This window comes from Symphalangus syndactylus, chromosome X (assembly GCF_028878055.3).
Source record: "Symphalangus syndactylus isolate Jambi chromosome X, NHGRI_mSymSyn1-v2.1_pri, whole genome shotgun sequence".
In the NCBI taxonomy this organism is placed as follows: domain Eukaryota; kingdom Metazoa; phylum Chordata; class Mammalia; order Primates; family Hylobatidae; genus Symphalangus; species Symphalangus syndactylus.
In genome coordinates this window covers 52133328-52157490 of record NC_072447.2, presented here as the reverse complement: position 1 = coordinate 52157490, position 24163 = coordinate 52133328, and the positions used below count along the sequence as shown (strand labels likewise).

Below are 24163 nucleotides of genomic sequence, written 5' to 3'. Positions count from 1 at the left end.
TAAACAGGCAACTTCACCTAAACACATATAAATACCACGCATTCATCAAAAAATTATTTATTGTGCACCTACTAAGTGCCTAGTACAGGTATGAGACCATTGAGGGTTGAGGACTATGGATGAAGACTTCAAACAAAGTTTCGGACCTCCTGGTAGGTCTATTCCAAGTCACACTCTTTCTTTGATGATAAGTCATTTTGCTATAGCAACTCAGGATTAATCTGCTGCCCTTCTACTTCCCTGGTTGTGCTATACAGAAGATCCATACGGTGCCTGGACTTATGAAATAGGGGTGGGAAGAAGAGTAACAGAAAGTGTGTACAGGCAGGAGCCAAAGACTTCAGCACTTCATGAAAAAGATTAAATGGGGAGGAAATACTGCCTCTGAGAAGAAATTGCCTTTGCAATTTTTGTCATAGATCAAAAAGAAGCCTCAGATCCCAGCCCAAAAGCACAAGTCAAGAATTTGCCGGTTTACCAGGTCTGGATGGTAATACGTGCTTATGAGGGACATCAGAGGTTTTGAGCAGCCACTAGAAGCTGCCATTGCCAAGGAGGAGAGGACAGAGAGATGGGCTTCCACTCTTTCTCCACTCTTTATCCAGAGAAGCCTGCTTTTAACTGTTTCATTTGTTTATGCTTTCACATCAGCTATTTTTGAACAAAGCGTTTCTTCTGTTAATTTCTTCTTCTTCTTTTTGTTTTTTGAGATGGAGTCTCGCTCCGTAGCCGAGGCTGGAAGCAGTGGCGCGTTCTCGGCTCACTGCAAGCTCTGCCTCCCAGGTTCACGCCATTCTCTTGCCTCAGCCTCTCGAGTGGCTGGGACTACAGGCGCCCACCACCATGCCTGGATAATTTTTTGTATTTTTAGTAGAGATGGGGTTTCACTGTGTTAGCCAGGATGGTCTCGATATCCTGACCTCGTGATCCGCCCACCTCGGACTCCCAAAGTGCTGGGATTACAGGCATGAACCACCGTGCCCAGCCTCTTCTGCTAATTTCTTAATTTCTGTTTGGGAAAATAAAAGTAAATCTTATCTTGCTCTTTCACTTCCCCATAGATCCCTGCCTGCTTTGGAAAAAAGAGTATAAATAGAATTCATTCCTTGGAAATATAAGGGATCTGAGAACCCTTGCTGGTAGAACTAAGGCAGTTATTAACCTCTCTGTGCTTGGCTTTTATAATTGCAGAATAGTATCACAATTTTTATATTGGCATCTTTGTACAGATGATGATTTTGAAACAGCTGTTAAAACACCAGTTTCTATTTCACCTTGAAAGTGAAATACCAATGTTAAATAATGAAAAGAACCATCTCTTAGAATGCCTTTTGCATCTTTTATCAGCTACTGCATTTACTGAGATTAATAAATGTATCTGTCTATCAGCTCAATTCATTTGCTATAAAAGAATATAATCATTGGTAGACTCATAGGAGAATTGTCTGGTTTGCCAGGCAGGCACACGCAAAGAGTGGATGAGGCATGAATGATCTACAACTACACACAGCTACGTCGATACATCTCACAATGTTGAGCGAACGAAGTCAGACACAAAAGAGCGCATGCTGAATGATCCCATTTATATAAAGTTCAAAAATAGGCAAAATGAATCTGTGATGTTAAAAGCCAGGATAATAGTCACCCTTGGGTGGATGAGGAGTAGTGACTGGAAGGAAATGAAGGGTAGTGGGAAGTTTCTGGGGGCTACTACCATTCTGTTTCTCTATCTGCATGTTAGTTACAATGGTTTGTTCACTGTAAGAATTCATCAATCTATACACTTAATGATTCGTGCACTTTTCTGTTTGTGTGTTACACTTTAATAAACATGTTACATAAACAATTACTATGGTAAGAGTTGGGTGGAGAATTTGATTCTGTCTCCTGAGATAAGTAGGAATGTGAATGTAGCTCTGAAACTCAGACTTGGAACAGAATTGCCAAGGACTGTCCTGTGAGGATCATCTCACGGGCTGGCACAGATTTAGGGCAGTGGCAGTTATAATTACACCTATTTTAATTCTAAGCACCAAAGTAACAGGTGGTACTTGTTGAAAAATTGTACCAAAGGACAACTGTTAAGATGCACATACACACAATAGGAATGTTCTGTCATGATTTTGATAGGGGTTTACTGTTTCTACTCGCTTTGAGTGATTCTACTGTTGAGTTTGGCAGGATGCCATATGCAATTATTGAGGATAATGACAAATGCTCCATGAACTATAAGTTTTAACAGTCATACGCTCCTTGCTTCATGTATTTGTTGTTATTATTGACAATTTGGGGCAGGTTTCTAAGGATTTCTTTATAGAAAACCATCACTTAACAAAATGCTTAATGCCACTGGTAGAAACAATTTTACTAGAATAAAACATGACTATTACATGCCATATAATTAAATTAAATCAATAGATTTAGTTTATTAAATTAGGTATTTAAAAATATATATTTAGTAATAGCTTCCAATCCTGGATCTGCCATTTATTAGCTACGTGCCTTTGAGCCATTTGCTGGCCCCATTTCAGCCTGTTTTCCTGAATGGTCTTGCTCTCACAGAGTTGTCATGAGGATTAAGTGAGATAACACACATAATTAATGTAGAACACCTGGCACAGGGTCTGCCTCCAAAAACTTATTAAATTGTCACTCTCATTTTTATTAATAGATTAACTACCACATTATTATAAATGGTGAAACCAATCATTTATTCAGAAATATTCTGGTTTCAAACATAACATTTGAACAGGGAAAAGTCATAGAAATGCCATGAACTCAGCAAAATCCCTTTTAAAAAAACTTAAATTTGAGAAATTTCTATGTATTAATCAATTATTTTGGTGACTTCAAAAAAGACCACTTCTCTTAAGTACTAATGGTAAAAACAAATATATATATATACAAGATAAAATGAAATAAAATAAAATTCTACCCAACTCATGGAATACTACTGTTGAAAGGGAGCAGAATTTGAGAATTGCTGACTGGTTTATTCATTTTTTCCCTACCATCTGTCAGATATCAACATGATCTCTTATAGCAGCCAGCTTTAAAGAGCAAAATGTTCTTATCTGTTTTCTTCCTAGGGCTTTAAAGATTAGCACTTTATATATTTCCCTCTTCCTCCTTCCTTCTCTTTAGGGGGAAGGAGTGTGCATTAGTAAGAATAGTGGGCTTCAGATCTGAAGCTTGGTGCTATTTGTATTAATTGAGTGAATTTGGCAAGTCGCTTAATCCCCCTGAACTTTCTTTTTGATATTTATTTGGTAAGCTTCATTATTGATCATTGCAAGGTAAAAATCACATGTAATAGTTGTTTGCTTCTAAGCCCTAGAAAGCTCTGATACTCGTAAGGTAGAATAATCTATTTGAAATATCAACCAATATGTTTTCGGTTGTGGTACTTCCTCCTTGACTCTGTCTGATTGCTCATTTGGGTAGTCATATTATTGATTCAAGTGAAGTCCAGTAGAGCAGAAATGTAGAGAGAAAGAAAAGAGGCAATTTGTGGCTTACGAGTTTCAAAGTGTCCATTTTGAAACTGCAGAGATAATAGCTTGAGGAAAAAAAATATCCTTAACAGCCTAGAATTCTAGGCACAATTTGGAAGAGTCCATTGATAGTCAGAGCCAGTTTTTCCTCCTGCTTTATTTCCTGGCTTCCAACACTGGGAACTGAAAGGAGAAGAAGAGAAGCAAGAGAGGAGAAGCAACAGAAATAAAAATTGATGGACCTTTGACACTGTACTCTGCTATGTGTTCCCCAGGTCAACTTCTGAAGGATGGGGAGCATGCTGGAAAGCTCCATGAGTTTGGAGAATCCCAGAACTGAGGACAACCTGTCTTGCTTTTAAGACAGACCTCTAGAAGGCAGTAAATGTTATAGAGCTCCCTGGCACCCAGCATGAGGCAGGAACAATAGAGTAGAGGCAGCCTTGTAGTACCTCTGTGCCTAATGTGTCTTGGAGAGCTGCTAAGAGGTTGAGAGAATGAAACCAAGAGATACATTGTTGTAATGGAGTCCTTGTCACAAAACCATGAAATATTAGGCTCACAGACACTTTGAAGGGTGAGAAGAGCAGGGTTTATCGGGTGAAAAGAAAAGAAAAGGAAAACAGGGACTCTCAGCAGAGCAAGAGTCCTGCTAGTTGTCTTCCCGCCTTTCAGATTGAATCCCAGTTTCCACCTCGAAACAGGAGAGGCCAGCTCTTCCCCTTGCAAATGGTGTGAACTTCCTGAGGCTTCACCCCCGTGTGCACTCCTCCCAATGTGCAGGCCGGTTGGAGGTTCTCCAGTGACCCCTTTATACTTGGTTGTCTCAATATGAGGGTTTTCAATGAGAGTGAAGCAAACCTTGCAGTAAGTGGGAGACAGCCAAGATCCAATGGGAATATAGAAGTCCCAACAGAACCTAGCATGGATATTTGATGATGATGTTCTAATGAGCAAGGACCAGATCCCCATACCCCTACATGTCTTGACATTCAGATACTCTCCATGATTTAACCATGACTGTGGGGAAATGGAGAAGAGACCCAAAATGGACAAAATAAACCATAAAACAACTGAGGATTGCCTAACATTGCAAAGATTAAATTTCCACCATCTAGCAGAATTGAGACGCACAAGGAAATGTTCTTTACGTGCTAGAAAAATAGGCATATTTCTTACCCACGTAAGTTCGAGGCCTGAAAATGTGTGCCCACCTACATTTCTTTTCTGAACATGAAGAGTTATATGGAACTTCTACTCAGTTCCTTATGGAATTCTTATAGATGAAGCTAATTTTTCTGCTTGCAGCTTTTATGAGAACTGGAAATCTCATTCACAGGCTTGCACTGCTGCTCCCAGTAAAAATGATTTTTTCTTTGTGGTTGCTAGAGGCAGACAAATCACCACGCTGGGTTACCCCTCCAAAGTCTTCACCCTCGATCCCTCTCTTCAACACAAGTGTGAATTTGGCAATGGACTTACCTGTTTCTGTAGACAATCTTGTTCGAGTACTTCTTTTCTCAAAAATCATGCCTAAGGACTTCCCTTGCAATAAAGGCAAATACTATAAATCAAGGACAAGAATAGAATTAAAATATATCTTATATATAAATTATGTTTTAAAACATATTCTTTATTAGAAAATAAGTAATAACTACCCCCAAACAAGTGTTTAAAATATTGTTTAAAAAGTGAATTTAGGCCAGGTGTGGTGGCTCATGCCTGTAATCCCAGTACTTTGTGAGGCCGAGGCAGGTGGATCACCTGAGGTCAGGAGTTCGAGACCAGCCTGGCCAACATGGCAAAACCTCATCTCTACTCAAAATACCAAAAAAAAAAAAATTAGCCGGGAGTGGTGGTGGGTGCCTGTAATCCCAGCTACTAGAGAGGCTGAGGCAGGAGAATTGCTTGAACCTGGGAGATGGAGGTTGCAGTGAGCCAAGATCATGCCACTGCACTCCAGCCTGGGCGACAGAGCAATATTCCACCTCAAAAAAAAAAAGTGAATTTAAAATGTTTTTTTATGTACTATACAAATGGGGGAAGAGAACAGTAACTCCCACAGCTTATTGACATGTAATTAGAAAGCAGTATTAATTGTTCTGGGTTCAACATGTGAATTTTTTCCAAAATATATTAATATTTCATACTGGAACCACCTTCTTACTTAACTCCATTGAAATCCCCATTCAGTTTTCAATGACCTCGAAGGTGTTTGGTTTGGAGGTGTTTTCTCAGCTAGGAAAATGCTACTCTGTTACAACATGGGGCACTACAACTTCCACTTAGATCAATGATGAAGCCCTCGTGTTTTAGCTACACATTTGTCATGCATCCTCATGGGAATACAAAGACTTTGCTTCTGGAAGTCATTTGAAAACAATCTGGAGAGTCTGAATGTGGGGTGGGGTGCTTCCTCCTTCCTCTTCTGTAGATGGGCTTCCCGATAGAAGGAGTTCTGGAACAAATAGATTCCGGCCAGCTAACCTCCCTCATCCACGAAGTGTCAAGAACATAGGCCTGGGCCTGGGGAGACCTTTTCTCTTATTTCAGGTGTTTTATAGGAACATCAACCCACAGCAGTTGCGGTCACTCCTGTCCTCAGTTTTTCTTAGGAGCTTAGACAGCCAGCCAACTAGATAAAATCAAAGCCGTGTCAAACTTTCTCAACCTGAAACCAACTCTTTAAAAAGGTTGAACAAGCTTGGAATACGAAATGCAGTCACAATTAAGCAGTCTAAATGAAGCTACTGTATTAATTGTCTTTCAAAGATAAATTGCTCAAAATGCAGAATTATGCTTATAGCTAAGAACCATATCCCATCTCTTCTCCTACCTGGATACCATTAATTGTTTCTTTGCTAATCTAAATGCTTTTTAAAATGCTGTCACATCACTGTGAATTTTTTGACATTATCCTAATGATTCTATATCTGATATGCATCCAAAATTAAAATTTGTCACTGGGAAAAAAAGGATCATCTTCTTTTTGTTTAGATGGAGTTTCACTCTTATTGCCCAGGCTGGAGTGCAATGGCGCGATCTCGGCTCACTGCAATCTCCGCCTCCCGGGTTCAAGCAATTCTCCTGCCTCAGCCTCCCTAGTAGCTGGAATTGCAGGCATGTGCCACCACGCCCGGCTAATTTTTTATTTTTAGTAGAGACGGGGTTTCTTCATGTTGGTCAGACTGGTCTCGAACTCCCGACCTCAGGTGATTTGCCTGCCTCAGCCTCCCGAAGTGCTGGGATTACAGGCATGAGCCACTGCGCCCGGCCTTCATTTTTGACTTGATAGAAAATACACAGAGAAAAGAAAAGGGGTATAAAAATAAAATCTTGGCCAGGCACGGTGGCTCACGCCTGTGATCCCAGCACTTTGGGATGTCAAGGTGGGCGGATCACTTGAGGTCAAGAGTTTGAGACCAGCCTGGCCAACATGGTGAAACTCCATCTCTACTAAAAATACAAAAATTAGCCAGGTGTGGTGGTATGCACCTGTAATCCCAGCTACTTGGGAGGCTGAGGCAGGAGAATTGCTTGAACCTGGGAGGCAGAAGTTGCAGTGAGCCAAGATCACGCCAGTGCACTCCAGCCTGGGCAACAGAGCAAGACTCCATCTCAATAAATAAATAAATAAATAAATAAACGCTTTTCAGACAAATGATTTCTTAGGTTCGATCCAGTTGATAATGAATTTCAGCATTCCACATGAAAAAAGTGCAATGACTTGTCATTCAATAACTGATTTTTCTGCTTGTTTGTATGCTTGTATGCTCCATGATAATCAATTACCTTGACTGTGAGGTTTCATTACTTAGCTACTGTTTGAGAATTTTAATGTATTTTTTTCCCTCTTTCTTTGGGAAGGCTGCCTTTAAAAAGGCGGACTGGTAGTAATGGAACGTAAAAAGAAAATGTTACATACCTCTCCTTTCTGTTTTATCCTAAATTTCAGATCTGCTGATAGCCATAGCATATATTTAATTTCTTCTCCGGTAAAGTTTTTTAGAGTGAGAAGGTCACGGCCCTTCAGCTGCACTTTATTTTGTAGTGGTTGTCCACACCTATAAAAAGAGATTTAAAAGGGAGAAATATGTATTTCAGAAAAGACCCATGTACTATGGTGATTCATCGTTTTATTGTTGATAAAGCATTCTTTTCTCTTTTTTTTTTTTTTTTTTTTGAGACAGGTTCTCACTCTGTGGCCTAGGCTGGAGTGTGGCACAATCTCAGTTCACTGCAGCCTCTGCCTCCCAGGTTCAAGCGATTCTTCTGCCTCAGCCACACAAGTAGCTGAAACTACAAGCACATGCCACCAAGCCTGGCTAATTTTTGTATTTTTACTAGAGATGGGGTTTCTCCATGGTGACCAGGCTGGTCTCGAACTCCTGAGCTCAAGTGATCTGCCCGCCTCGGCCTCTTGATAAAGCATAGCAAATGCTTTATCTTCTTATTCTTGATAAAGCACAGCAAACCACATATAACCTCATGTGTCTCTGCAAAGTGTTAATGCGTTGAAATTTGATATGGCCTTGATTTATATTTTATATGTCCAGTATTTTGGATGTTTGACAGAAAAAAAAAAGAATTTGTGAAAAGAGATTGAATTCTTATTTGCTTGAAATAGCCACATGAGTGGTTTTGTCACTTACTAGTCACACAACCTAGGGCAATTTACTTACCCACTCCCTGCTTCTAAATTTCTCACCTAGAAAATTACTATAATAATCTTACAGAGTTGTTGTGACGATAAAATTATTTAATACATGTAAAGCAGACATTGTCTGGAATATGATAAGTATTTGATAACTTTTAGCTATTATTATTAAAATCATTAGGCTGTACAAGCAGCATTTGTAATGCACAATAGAAAATAATTTCGTATTTTCCCCCTACTGCCCTTCAAATCTGTTCTTGGAGCTTGTTCTTTTTATCCCTGGATGAAAACACAATGGATGCTGTAGCTTTTCTACTAACTCAGAAAAATACAAAGAGCCCCCTGCTTATTTTACTACCTCAAAGAGTCTCAGTAAAATAACATGTAACAAAAATATTATAATAATAATAGTGATTTAAAAAAAACCTTAAGAAATTTACTGCAGGTTAACACCTTTTCCCTTCCAGCTTATGCCTGATTAAAGCTGGCCTCCTCTATGGGGAAAGAGGGGCCAATGTGCTATTTCCTCTGTTTCCTTACTTTCAGTTCCTCTAAGTGAAGCTAAGGGAAGGTGAGGAGTTAAGAGCCAGCAAAAGCCTGGTTCTGCTCTAGCAATCTAGCATTGGTGCAGGTGTCTCAAACACCTGACTCTCTTGTGGAGTGTTTTTGGAGGTCCTTTGGGGAGCCCCCCCCTTATCATTAGGAATTTCTCATAGCAGTCTTTGATGCAGACAGTTACATTTCCTCTGGCATCCAAGGGAACACATCTAGCCTCTATTTTGCTGAGATTTCTCCCACCCCTCCAGGAGGTCTCTTGGTCATGATCTGAAACAATACCATGCTAGGTCTTTTTTTCTCATTCCCTATTGGTTCATGGGACGGTCTCCATGTTCTTTGCTCTAACAAGTGTCAGGTCCATCCTGGTATAGACTCCATCTTGTTCTGCTATCAGAACAGCTAACTAGCCTGTCTTTCTTACTTTAAATTTCTCAGATGGTCCTGACATCAGTTTACTGTGGGCCCTAGTGGAGCCATTTTCTTGGACTTGAAGTGAAGGAAGAGTATCCCCTTCGTGGGGGAGGGGGCACATGATACACAATAGAAACACTCTCTATAAATTATCTTCTAATTTCCAACCCCTCTCTTGGTTTCTGCAACACATTTTATAAGCTGAAGGTGGTAACCAAGGGATTCCAAACTGAATTTTGTCTATTTCCTTTGCAATTCCATTTTTAGTGGTCTAGCATCTCACTTTAGAATGAGGGAAGAATCAGTACCTACTGGACCTGGGCAGAAACTAAAACTGAAAAAGATCGATTTTAACATTTTGTTATATTGTGATGACAATAATTATTTGCAGTAATCATTCTATAAAATGGGCATCATTTTTCTCTCATCATTCCCAATGTTATCTGTGTTTAACAATAATTGGTATTTTCTACCATTCGAAATTATAAATAGCCAAAGGCAAATTGTGGTTCACCACGTGTACTAAACATTAATTTCACTAGAAGTAAAATAACTGTCACAAAATGATCATGCTTTAATTCTAACCTAACAAGAGAGCTTGTGCTACTTGGGATGAAGAGTTAATCATCTGTTGGGATTTATGGAGGCCTTTTTGCAATGGTGATAAGCTTATAGGTGGGAAAAGCACAAATTCACTCAATTTGTTGTTTGCTGCATGATGTCAGTAACTTAGACAAGTGAATATTGCACTACATATGTTTCTTGCAGAGTTGATTGGTTCATTTAATGTTCAGTGGGTGAATAGATATTTTTCGGTAGACATTTTGTGAGACTGAGCCCTTCAGAGGTCTAATTAGTAAGGAAGAGAATTTCCATAAGGATTGAGAGTTTGTGGGTTGGTTGGCTAATCGGTTGATTGACTGAATTTTTTTTTTTTTTTTTGAGATGGAGTCTTGCTGTCGCCCAGGCTGGAGTACAGTGACGCAATCTCGGCTCATTGCAGCCTCCACCTCCTGGGTTGAAGCAATTCTCGTGCCTCAGCCTCCTGAGTAGCTGGGATTACAGGCACCTGCCACCACACCCGGCTCGAACTCCTGAGCACAAGTGATCTGCCCACCTCAACCTCCCAAAGTGCTGGGATTACAGGTGTGAGCCACTGCACCCAGCCAATTGACTGATTTAATCTAAGACATTAATGACATATTCAACTACAAATAGAAATTACTGTTTTCAGCTTATATGTAGAAACAAAATTTTAGTTAACATTCCTATTTCAAAGATGTATTATTGTCTTTGACTTTTAAAAATATGTGAGTCATGGGCTCTCCAAATGGAAATTACTTTAAAGCAGTGGTCCTCAACTTTTTATTACGTACCTCTAACAGTAAAAACTTTTAAACATGGATTCATAATGTATGTTTTATTTGTTTATATGTGCTGCTATACTAATAGATTATGTACATAACAAAACATAAACGAAAATAAAAATTTAAAAAGTTTAGACGAAGAAGAATAAAATATTTTATTATATTTATTTATTTATTTATTTATTTATTTATTTATTGAGATGGAGTTTAGTTCTGTCGCGCAGGCTGGAGTGCAGTGGTGTGATCTTGGCTCACTGCAACCTCTGCCTCCCAGGTTCAGGACATTTTCCTGCCTCAGCCTCCCGAGTAGCTGGGACTACAGGCATGTGCCACCACGCCCAGCTAATTTTTGTATTTTTAGTAGAGACGGGGTTTCACCATGTTGGCCAGGCTGGTCTTGAACTCCTGACCTCAGGTGATCCACCCACCTCGGCCTCCCAACATGCTGGGATTACAGCACATGAGCCACCACGCCCGGCAAAGAACCAAATATTTTAAAAATAAGTTTGTAGATATACAAAGACATTTTGCTGGCTAAAGAAGTTTCTAGAGAACCCTTCATTTTCTTCCTTCTACTGAAACCCTAGTAAAATGCTTACACAACTGTGCCCAAGATCTCCATCATAGTCAGCAATTTGATAACTTTGGAAGCAAGGCATTTAGGCAGAAAATTTGTATTTACATACAAATTTTGGTTATGTGTTTTCTTCTGATAATATTAATCAGTGATAATATTAAGCAACACTTGGAATACCAAGTACTGATAATGTTAAGGAGTAAACACTGACTAATAGTCATGCATTTTTCAGGGTCAACTGAAATCTTCTTCTGGGGATTGTAAAACAGATTTACATATATGGCCTGAAATGAAGGCACGGCAGCTTAATATTTCTCAATTCACAGTTAGGGCAGATTTGAAAATATTTTTCTTCTGGAATAAGATCCAAGCAACATAAAATTACAGAAGATAAACCTTCTTGACTCCATGTCTTACAATAACACATTAATATTCCCTGGCTTAAGACTTCCTCTAATATTATTTTAAAAGGGGAAGAATACTTTGCTGGAAAACCCCACTCCCTCTGTTTCAAAGAATTTGAGAAACATCACTATAGCTGTTGAACTCACATCCATCAACCACAGGAAAAACCACTCATGAACTAATTTTGAGGCCTTCAATTTTTTGTCCTGAGTTCAAGCTCAGACTCCTGGTTATTTTGGAGCCCACAAAAGCTGAGTCTCCAAACTGCTATACTTAAAGGATTCAATATCGTCCCCTATTCTCAGCCTCTGCGGGATTTTGTTGTATCCTCTTACTTCTGAATGCTCACAAGACTACAGGCTTTATTTAAGAGAATGTCATAGATCTTAGAATTGTGTTGTTCTTGTTGAATCTCAGAGAAATAGAAGTGGAAATGAAAATTTTTCAAAGGACTAAATTTTTTCTCCCCAATTTCCATAAAAGGAAACAGGAAAGAGGAGGACCAACAATATCTTACCTTTTACTACTCCAAAAGCTCCAACTTCCAGTTCTTATTATCCCCAGTAGAAGACAGACTGGAGAAAGTAACAAGTTTCTGGGGCTTCCTCAGCTTTTGTCCTACATACTTAGAAGTTTCTAAGTTGAAGGTGAAATTAAGCTTGTAGTTAGGGTTAGGGTTAATGTTCTGCTGTGGGTTTGCATTGTGAGATGCTGCTGTTTCTATTTCTCCACTGACAGAAGATTTGAATATAAAGGTAGAAAGAACACACAAACATCCTGCTTGAACCTTTCCTTTTTGTCAAGGCCTTTGATTTTCAAATGTATATAGAACAGAAACTTTATTTCAATATATTTCCCTGGACTACAAGTGATTGGAAAAATCTCTCTTTCTGACTCTAGACTTTCCATGGCAGCAGCTGATAATGCTGCCCTCACTCTTGCTGCCCTCGAATCACATCTCCAATAAATGTTAGCAGATAACCTTCCCCCACCCCAGGGTTTCCTTGTGCCCCTTTGTGTTTTTGTTTGCTGTTTGGTTTTGCAGTAAGGATGCTTAACATGAGATCTAGTCTCCTAACAAATTTTGAACTGCACAACACCATATTGTTAACCATAGGCACTATGTTGCACAGCGGATCTCCCGAATTTATTCATCTAAAATAATCAAAAGTTTAGATCCATAGAAAAACTCCCCATTTCCCCCACTCTCAACTTCTGACAACCAGTATTGTCTGATGTTTTAAATTAGAATCTATGAGTTTGGCTATTTTTGATTCTTATATAAGTGAAATCATATAGTATTTGTCCTTCATGGCTTATTTCACTTAGCATAATGTCCTCCAAAGTTGTTTTTTTTTAAACACAGGCCGTTTTTAATTTGCATGGTAGTGTGTGGGACTGTGAATAGCCATTAAATCTGAAGCCATGTAAAGTAACCTTAATATTTAGTGGGAAAATTGTAATTGTTCTGTGACTTTTAAAAAATTGTCAGAACATTAAAAACTTTTATTGTCAGTTATAAATGTGTAGGGAAGTGAAAAATAGTAAAACTGATGTATTTTTTAGTACAATGTAATTTAAAACATTAGGAGCATTAAGAATTATAGTGCTTTATTGCCTTGTAAAAACTCTATCAAGAGTAATTTGAACAGTGCTTGCTTTCTCATCATAGAACTTATGATATAGAGCAAGCATCTTTTCTACGTTTTGGTAAACTGTAATTATTCTTTCTAAGTTTGAATAAACTTTCAACATTTTCCTTTGCACTTTGAACGTTGTGTAATATCTCTGAGAGTTCCTTTAATGTGAAGTGTTTTGCTAGTGTTACTTCCCCTGGGACATCTTCATCCTTTTTGTCACAACCACTTTCTGCAGTTATGTCAATAACTTTGTCTTCACTAAGTTCCTGTGGCTGTCTATCTACAGCCTCTCAAACAGCAGCAGGGTAACAATCACATAGTCAGCTGTTTCTTCCATAACTCGATTTGCATTCAATCCAAATTTAACTTCCACTGCTATCACTTTTTTTTTTTTAACGGAATCTCGCTCTGTCGCCCAGGCTGGAGCACAGTGGCACAATCTCAGCTCACCGCAACCTCTGTCTCCCAGGTTCAAGCGATTCTCCTGCCTAAGCCTCCCGAGTAGCTGGGATTACAGGCGTTTGCCACCACACCCGGCTAACTTTTGTATTTTTTAGTACAGACAGGGTTTTGCCATGTTGACCAGGCAGGTCTTGAACTCCTGACCTCAGCTGATCTGCCCGCCTCAGCCTCCCAAAGTCACTTTTTATTTCTCTGCTGCACTTTCATGTACTGCACTGTCATTATCCATTTTTGTAAAATGCTCATAGGTTTATCACTGGGAGAAAAGGAGGCAGCACAGCTATATACTCTTTGCTGTCTGTATGCAAACTGAATGACAAATGCACAGTGACCAATCACCAACAGACTTTGAAAGAAGTGATGTAATTGGTCACTGACCATGATGTGCTGTGTATGTGTTATTTACATGGTGATTTGTAGACTGAAGAGTTAGCAATGAAGTTTTTGCTTTATGAATTACTCATAATTAATATGCCATGTTGACTGAAATTTGAACTGTGTTCATAGTGGCCTAGTGTTATTAACTAAACTGTGGTAATTGAAATTTGTGTACATTGGGATCTCACAAAGGAAGGGCTGCCTGTACTCCAAAAGCTTTCCCATCACAGGACTCTGATATACCATTCCCTTTGTCCAGAACACTCTCTCCTCAACTCTCAAAGCTGTCTCCTTCTCATTCTCAGGCTGTAAGCTTAAATATCACCTCCCAAGAGATTCCTTTCCTGACTCTACTGTCTAAGTAGTCTTCACTTTACCTTCATTTTGTTTGTAATACTTATCACAATTTTAATATATATTTGTGTGTTTATTTATCGCTTACTTTTACTCTTCTCACTGGATTACATATGATCCACAAATAGCAGGGACCTTTCCTGTTTTATTCACTAATATATACCCAGTGCTTAGTACAGTGCTTGGAATATAGTAGTCATTCAATAAATATTTCTTAAGTAAATGAATAAATGATAGTAGGTCTTTAGGGCAAAAGTAAATCAATTTGTATAAGAAAGAATTCAGGCCAGGCATAGTGGCCCACAACTGTAATCCCAGCACTTTGGGAGGCCGAGGCGGGCAGATCACTTGAAGTCAGGAGTTCTAGACCAACCTGGCCAACAAGGTGAAACCCCGTCTCTACTAAAAATATAAAAATTAGCCGGGCGTGGTGGCAGGCACCTGTAATCCCCGCTACTCCTTGGGAGGCAGAGGTTGCAGTAAGCTGAGATCGCGCCATTGCACTCTAGCCTGGGTGACAAGAGCAAAACTCCGTCTCAAAAACAAAAAATAAAAATAAAAATAAAAAAGAAAGAATGAATTCCCAGCAGATTTCTTGGATGAATATCAAAAGATTTGTCATGATGGATTTTCAACATCCTGACCAAGTTCTGATGATAAGAAAAGACATAGGCCAGGCACGGAGAAGAGAAAACAGTGCACTTTGATTATTCACAATGTCAAAACTTAAAATGAATGCCTTTTAAAGACATCACTTCAGCCGGGCACGGTGGCTCATGCCCGTAATCCCAGCACTTTGGGAGGCTGAGGAGGGCGGATCACCTGACATCAGGAGTTCAAGACCAGCCTGACCAATATGATGAAACCCCGTCTCTACTAAAAATACAAAAAATTAGCTGGGCCTGGTGGCGAGGGCCTGTAATCCCAGCTACTTGGGAGGCTGAGGCAGGAGAATTGCTTGAACCTGGGAGGCAGAGGTTGCAGTGAGCCAAGATGGTGCCATTGCACTCCAGCCTGGGCAGCAAGAGGGAAACTCCATCTCAGAAAAAAAAAAAAAAGACAAAATTGATGTTGAGGGAAGAGCAAACATAGGGTATGGCCCAGGCTGAACACAAGGCCTGAAAATGATGGAGGATAATTGACTGTGGCCTAGTGTGTTGCTAAAGCTGAAATCCCCTAGAACCCCACCACTCTGGTATAGTATTTGAATTACTGGGAACAATGATTGGACATATGTATGTGAAACAAGAGTGGACTAATCTTGGATCCTAAGCACAGCACTACGAGTCCAGGGCCAAAACCTGGAAAACTGACAAGTACACCTTATAGGGCCAATGTTTGCTCATACCACCATGAAGGCTAAACTGGAAGTACAGTCATAGTGGACTACACTGATACTTTGGTTCTTTCTTGCCACAGACTCCTTTTGGACAGAATAAGTTGTCAGGGTTCTTGGGGACAAAAGCGGCAGAGAGGTAGATACTATATATCTGGTCATACCAGCATCTGAGGGCTTGAGTGATTAACTAGAATTTCTTTTAAAATTGCACCACAGCTGGTCGGGTGCGGTGGCTCATGCTTGTAATCCTAGCACTTTGGGAGGCTGAGGCAGGTGGATCACCTGAGGTCAGGAGTTTGAGACCAGCCTGACCAACATGGTGAAACCTCATCTCTACTAAAAATGCAAAAATTAGCTGGGCATGGTGGCGGACACCTGTAATCCCAGCTACTTGGGAGGCTGAGGCAGGAGAATCACTTGAACTCTGGAAGCAGAGGTTGTGGTGAGCTGAGATCGCGCCGTTGCACTCCAGCCTGGGCAACAAAGCAAGACTTCATCTCAAAAAAAAAAAAAAAAAATTCCACCACAGCTAGTGAGGGGGGGTTATGCTGTTTATACCACTGAAAAATCATTAGAGTAGTCACCACCTTTCTCAGTTCCATCCAAGAGGTGGGGCAGGAAATGTTAGCTTGGGAAAAAGAGCTGTTTTTCATAGATATCAAGAACTAACCAGGAAAATTTATCACTGGAAGGAAAGCAAATACAATGGTCCCAGTTTAAATTCCTATCCTGTTTACTGTCTCCTCATAGACCTCCCCTTGGCTCCAAAATGGAGTTGCCACACCTCTTTCCTAAGCTACATAAAAATTAGAAGAGTTCCACAATTGTACCACATTAAAACAGTTCTGACACAGGCCTCCTTTTTTTTTTCCGGTCTGTATCAAGCATTTTCTTGCTTTTGGGTGATAAAGCCATGCTTGAATTAGCCAGGTAAGACTGCTGGCATCAATGGCTATTAAGTTCCCCTAGAGACCTCATTCTTCAATAGGAGGCAGCCTGCTCTGGTTCACAAGCACCAGAACGAGGGCCAAATGCATTATTCGAGTCTCCTGTAAAATGCTTGCTTTTCTTGTACCAAAGTGTACAAGAAGTAAATCAGAGTAAACAAGAAATCTCCTTGGTACACCAGACATAAACCACATTATTATTATTCAGGCTGCACATAAGAGGGAGGATACAATGTTGTGGGGAACAATGAGAAGCACGTACAAATATTCCATCAAAACTGTCGCTGCAGTCTGGTCAGAGCCAGAGCCCTTGGAAAAAGCAAGACTAGTTCCTTATATTCATTTTGCTCCTTGAAAAAATAATTACAGAGATTTCTTAACCCCAAATCACTGAATGCTAAGAAGCTAAGCCAAGGTAATAAGAGATCCTTGTATTAACTTTACCCACATATCTTCCTAGCTACAAAATGGAAGAGTATTTGCTACTTGCAGAATGAAGCCTTTCATTGCTAGTGTCTGCATTTTCCAACTCTGGTAAACTGGGGGGTGGGAGAGACTTGGATGTATTCCCTGGTATAATTGTATTTTATTGGAAGAGAAAGTGCTTGATTTGAGTAAAATGTGGTCAGTCAGAAACTGATTTTGCCAGAGTAGGAAAAAATTCAGTGTTAAATGATACTCTGATCCCCATGGACAATTTGAGATAAAGACTTTAACTTCTGGAGACATAAGAGGGGGCCAATGGGCCTTATGGCTGAGATTTTTATGTTTCTTTAACCTTGCATTAATGCAAGAGTTAAGGCATATTTTCTTGTGTATGTTTCTTTTCTTTACTGAGATATTCTGGCTGTACCTAAAAAAGGATATTAGGCAATAGATTGGCCAACTTGATCAGTTTGAAGGGATCAAAGTAATACAAGCAATGAAATGAAAAGAGCAGTGCCTTTAAATATTTGAATTGTAGTCCTAGTTCAGCCCTGATTTAGGAATAAACAATGGCCTTGGGCAGGTTATTTGCCATCTCGAGCCTCACTTTTTCACCTGAAAATTTAAGAACGTGAACGAAATCAGCGATTCTCTTTGTCTATGTCTTCCCCCACACTCACGAAGTTTGTAAACTGGAGCCACATGAATTTTCAGTGGCCTAACTTTAATTCTATCCCTTTCTTTCCTTCTCAAAAAGGCATATTAGAATGCATGCAAGAGAAAGGAGCTGTATTTTCACAAAAAAAATCTTTGTAGTGATCCCACTGATGTGAAAAAAACTCACAAATTATTTCCAAATTTATGCTTATTAACAATAACAATAATAATGTATTAATAAAAGTTTACTTGAAACCATCCTCACCATTGCCGCATACCCATATGTGATATAAATTATTGATAGAGACAGGAGGCAGCCAAGGGCCCCCGACCCCGCGACCCCCAGCAAAACCCCACGTTCAAGCCTAAAACAGCCTGTAGGCTGATGAACAGGACTGCCTGTCCTGGATGAGGCCCGCCCTTTCCCCCCACTCCCCCGACTGATTCTTTCTGAATAATGCCCACCTGCACACTGGGAGGACAGGGTGGGGCCTTGGGGAAGTTCGCACTGCACCTTTTGGAGCGGGGAGGAGCTAGGCCTCTCCTGTTCCTGTGTGGTAACCTGGCCTTCAGTCTGTGAGATGGGGGCCTGTTAACAGGCACCCCTCTGGCTTTGCTGAAATTTTTTTCCTTTTCACCCAATAAATTCCGCTCCCCCTCACCCTTCAAAGTGTCTGTGAGCCTAAACTTTCCTGGTCATGTGAAAAGAACTCAGTTTTTTCTACAACATTATTATTGATCACTGAGTGACTAGTAGTTTCTAAGATACCTTAGATCATTAATATTCTAAAATTGTGAAACTTCTCCTCATCTGAAAATCGAAGAATTCAGATGAAGGCTAGCTTTCTGCAGACCTACTATTAAAGGTCTGGAAACTTGAAACTGTCAAAAATCAGTGGCTTATTTTATCTAAGTTAAATTACTCAATTACTAAAAATAAACTAGGAAACAAATTCCACTGTTGGCCAAGGAAAACATCATGACCCCATTCAACTTTTGGTCCCATCTCTTGTATGGTTTTCGGAAGTGAAGTGATTTTTTTTTTTTTTTTTTTTTTGAGACAGAGTCTCACTCTGTCACCCAGGTGGCTGGAGTGCATTGGCGTGATCTCGGCTCACTGCAACCTCAGCCTCCCAGGTTCAAGCGATTCTTCTGCCTCAGCCTCCTGAGCAGCTAGGACTACAGGCGCATGCCACCAGGCCCAGCTAATTTTTTTGTGTGTGTGTATTTTTAATAGAGACAGAGTTTTGCCATGCTGGCCAAACTGGTCTCGAACTCCTGACCTCAGGTGATCCACCCACCTCAGCCTCCCAAAGTGCGGGGATTACAGGCATAAGCCACTGCGCGCAGCTGAAGTGATGTTTTTAAAAGACATTCATTTTAAGTTTTGACATTGTGAATAATCAAAGTGCACTGTTTTCTCTCCTCTATGCGAGAACATGAACGTCTTATAATCACGTTGTCTGGATGTCCACGTGTGTGTGGATGGGCATGTGTGACAGACGAAGGGAACATAATGAGTTATGTGAGCCCTTATAGAGGTCTGGAATGAAATACCTGAAAACTCGTCACCTCTGGCTCCAATCCATAACCTCCACAGAACTGGGTAGCTTAGCTCAATATTCTCTGAAGAAATTTCTATTTGTGAGATGAAATTGAACTGCACTTACAAATTGGTCTTTTCTGATGAAGAAAGGGATTTTTTTTTTTTAGTGGTTTCTTAAAAAGCTCTAAGTGGTTTCCCTAATAGGCAACAAATCATAGGACATTCTCTATTATCCAAACACAGCAAGGCTTCAGAGCCTTATTTATGACATGGAAAGTCTGTGAATTGGGTGTTTTCAGCAGTCTTGGTTTCTGATTCTATCGATCTTGTTAAAAAAAAAATTTAACTGACTACAAGTGATTGATCCAGGGGCTGTGTGGATGGCTTCAGCCTCACTAAAGCTATTATTTTATCATGTCCATGGCGATATGACTGCTCACTTCAAAACCATGATTCCTATTTTGTGGCACCATCAAACTCTAAGCACGTATTTCCTATTATTCTGGAGTAGTAAACTCACGTGGTGTGTTACATAACAAGGGCCCTCCACCTTTTCCAAGAGATGTGGGAGAAAAAAATAACTTGAATCCCTGTGAAAGGCTGAAAAAGTAAAAATATAGAACAGGCAGAGTTGACAGGGAGTTTTTCTCTGTTGTTGAGGGCTTTGTCAAAGGTTATAAGTCTTATTGGAGATCAGAAATTCTGAATTTATCTAGCTGACAGGTAGTGCAACTAACCAATACAGTAGGAAAAAAAAAATACCTATGCCACGTGAGAATGCATGATGAAACCATTTGCCACGTGAGAATGCATGATGAAACCGTTTCAACATTATCTCATTTTTCAATAGAGATTCACACTATTGAGTTTCTAACAACATGGGTGACTCAAGGCTTTCACACTTTCAAATAGAAAGTTTGGATTTGGGCCGATTTAGCCATACTTTTGTGCCAGCCCCCATTCACTGTGAGAAATAGCTCACCAGGATTTTCAGAAATGTAGTCTGGCTACTGGATATAGACAGTAGTGTATTAGTAAATACAAAAAAAAAAAAAAAGTCCAACTGTTTGGAAGAGGTTTTACTTGCAAAATTTAATCCGTAATAATTATTTTAAAAATCAATTATCATTGTAATTTTCAAAGAACAGTATAAGTTTAAGCTCCAGGCTTTGATTATTCATTCAGTTGGGTGTTTTCAACTCGGTGATGATTCCTTGTTAAAAGCTATAGAATAAAATTTCATCATATTTTTATCTGATGTAACTCAGTGTAATGGAATACTAAAATAAATAATGAACATTGGTCTGTCACTTTTTAGGTTTCACATACATTATCTCACTGATTATCACTAGACTATGAATTCATGTCGCTGGAGTGAAGTATATTTTTACGTTATTTACCACTGTATCTCCAACTCCTTGATAGGGCATGGCACAAAGTAGATGTTCAATTAATATTTGTTGAATGAATGATTGAACCACCCTGTAATGTAGGCAGAACAGGTATTATCCTTTTATCCATTTTATAGGTGAAACAACATTGCAGAAAAGTTTAGTGACTTGTTCAAGGTCATATAGCCAGCAAGGGTGGTGCTAGGCCTTGAACCTGGTTCTTTAGACTTTTCTCCAAGTTGTTATCTGATCTAACTCTGGCACTAATTGGTAAACCCCATAATCATTCTGGGCTTTTTTTTACCTTATACTTAAAATAAGAGAAATGAAATAATTTCAGTTGAATATTTGAGCTGTTTAAGAAATAAAAATCACATTTCCTCCCAAAATAAAATAAGAGAAGGCATTATTTCATGGCTCTGAGGTCTCAACTAGGTCTAATATTATGGGCTTAATTTACAATATTATTTATGGTATCATTCTGACTTCTGAGAGCCTTATATTCACTAAAGAAGTAGTGCTAATGGTGGAGTCCAGAGATCCTAGAACTGTCAGCTGCTCCAGAGAAGGGATGCCCAGGGCCACTATCACAGGTCCACTTACTAATAATAAAAGAAAACTTCAGACCAAAAGCTTCTTCCTTAAGGAAGTTGGGAAGGTTGCTTTAGGTTATAAAGAGGCTCTGAAGAAATTCTATCTCATTATTAACATGAAACTGTTCTAGAAGCTTTCTGGTAGTTATGTCTCCACCTGGTGGCCTTGTTTACCTAGCTAACTCATCTCCCCTGTTCCCTTCCCCTTTCCCTTCCCCACAGACACACTCCATGCCATCTTCAACCACATGCGCAATGGTTGTAAGCAGGATGTAAACTTTTATAATGAATTCACTGGAGACAGCCTGCTTTGCACATGCCAGCAAGAATTTCAGGGATGGTTTTCAAACTTGTATTTTATTTAAAAATGTCTTTATCCCCATCACATATAAGGCTTCTTTGCAGCAGCTTTGTCAGTATTTATTAGTTGCTACTTGGAGTCTGTTTTTTCAAAAGAACTGATTAGTCTCAACATCTTAGAGTGATATATTGTTTTACAGCAAGCCCAAATACAAGCTGAAGGCCCTGTGTAAATTACTTCCTCTAATTTCCTTCAGCCACTTGCTTGTTTAGAATGTACACAAACGAAAGACGTCAAGAACATTTAGTCTGTTATATCTGCCATGGGTGGCTTCCCCTACAGCACACAGTGAAATCTGATTACAGAAGGACTGAGAAATGAAAGCTCTGCTGGAATTAGTGGCAGTTGTCTCAAATAAGAGTAAAGCAGAGCGTGGCACTACACTCTGCAGAAAGAGGCCTTACTGCAGAATATAGTTTTATGCATCACCATGATTCCTAAATCAAACCCAAGTCTCTGACCATCACTTACCGAAAATTTCGAACCACGAAGTTGTGACCATTTCTAAAAGCTGCATTGTTCAACAGGATCCTCAGATTAAACAGCATCTTCTTTTAATAGTGAAAAGGATGATTCTATGCCCTTGAAAACTCCACAGCAAGTTAGCCAGCGGGGGCCACCTAAAAACTAAGAAATGTGTTCAGTTGCAGTGAGGGAGCAAAGGTAATATCACCCTTCAGCTTCCTTATCAAAGTCCCCTGGTTAGAGATACTGCAGGGCAGGGTGCAGGAGCATTTGAACTTTATGCCAAGCTCTACCACTGTGTATTTTTTTGGAAGAAATCCTGACTCTTTTATTGCCTGGCCTCCTCATTTTTCATAATATATTTATACTGTCACATGCATGTACAAAATCAATTGACAAGTACTCATTGAGGATATAATATATGCAAAGCACTGCAGTACTGGCTGCTGTGAAGGTGAGTAGAAGTAACTCACTCAGAAAATGCAAATTGGCACTGCAAAAACACAGATGTAGTTGTGACAGCCCTGAGTAGTACTATTTCCATTTATTTCACTTTTCTACCTCTAATTGCCAGTCTTTCCACAAAAACAAATAGAAAGAAGTGCCCTGGAAGCTATTTTGGGGGTGCAAGATGATAGAGAAAGTATAGTAAAAATATCTCAGTCCTGGAGCTCCCTTTCTGCCTTGCACATAAGTCTTCAATAAAGAAATAATTGCTGGCCGGGCACGGTGGCTCACGCCTATAATCCCAGCACTTTGGGAGGCTGAGGCGGGCGGATCACTTGAGCCCAGGAGATCGAGACCAGCCTGGCCAACATGGTGAATCCCCATCTCCACTAAAAATACAAAAATTAGCTAGACATAGTGATGCACACCTGTAATCCCAGCTATTTGGGAGGCTGAGGCATGAGAGTCGCTTGAACCCATGAGAGTCGCTTGATAGAGGTTGCGGTGAGCCCAGATTGTACCACTGTACTCCAGCCTGGGTGGCAGAGTGAGACTCTGTCTCAAAAAAAGAAAGAAAGAAAAAGAAAAGAAATAGTTGCCTATTGATTCTAACAGGAGCCCACAGTCAGTACAAGTGGGAAGTGGGGATACCATATGCTCTTCCCTTAGCAGCCTATTTGGATCACTAAGGGGCCATCTGCAACTTCACATTTATTCATTTATCCTCAGTTAGAAATCAGGTGATTCAAAGTCAATTCTGTATCAGATACCGGGCTACATTGAAGTTTCAGAGAGGGAAGATGACATCACCTTTGCAGAGTTCACAGTTCAGTAAAGGTGGTATGATTTATAAACAAATATCCATAATACAAGCCCATAGGAGAGGTCCAGACAAAGTTGTCTGGCTTCAAAGAAGCGGGAGCCCTCTAAGGTAGGAAGGGTAGGAGGAAGGAGAGGAGGGGCAGAGGTAGGGCTGCGTCTTCTGGTCAATTTATATGACTTTAGCAAACCCAAGTAAATATTTTCCAGAAGTTTGTGGAATAGCAAAAAGTGTTATTTAAATATCAACTATGGCCACCTCAGGAGCCGAGATGTTTGTGATGTCATAATTAATACTAGTAGAGAAATAAATATTAACACCATTTCCTTCCACTTACAGAGAATGATGTGAGATAAAGTGAGAGGAAAGACTGACATTTCCCAGCCTCTACCAAATCTTCCGTTCTGGAAAGGATATTCTAGGCAAAAGCAACTGCTTGCAAAGGCACAGAGGTGAGAAGGGAGAGAGTGAATTTGAAAACATAATAAAGCATCTTTGAAGAGGCAAACAAGGCCAGTTATTGAATAGGTTTCAGAGAGCAAAAGCGCTCCACATAATACAGGAGTGAAATTGAATGTTTGCATGGAGCCTGAGGGAGATGAGGCCAAACCACAGGCTAATATAAGGCCCATAGCTTGACCCCATATCTTCACTGAACTGTGCTAGCCATACACACAACTCATATTGGTAATGCTTGGGAAGAAATCAAGAAGTGTCTGCAGTTCCATGCTAGAGAGTACAGGCAGCATTTTTGACATGCCAAAGCAACTCACAAACCCTCCTAATGCTACAGATGCAGGAGCTCAAAGCCAGAGGGAACTAAAAAAAAGTTAAGATACCAATAACTCCCAGAGAAATTGCAAAAGGG

At 39.9% G+C, this 24163-nt stretch overlaps 1 protein-coding gene across 1 annotated transcript in view; it reads right to left on the bottom strand.

Annotated features, from left to right (window-relative positions):
• Positions 1–24163, bottom strand: part of OTC (ornithine transcarbamylase) — a 97512-nt gene that overhangs the window by 48143 nt on the left and 25206 nt on the right. Inside the window, exons 3-5 of the mRNA XM_055267892.1 lie at positions 22035–22190; positions 7420–7558; positions 4977–5058 (exon numbers count right to left, since the gene is read on the bottom strand). Of these exons, the coding sequence (XP_055123867.1) occupies positions 4977–5058; positions 7420–7558; positions 22035–22111 (298 nt within the window). The 5' untranslated portion in view covers positions 22112–22190. The remainder of the gene's footprint in view (positions 1–4976; positions 5059–7419; positions 7559–22034; positions 22191–24163) is intronic.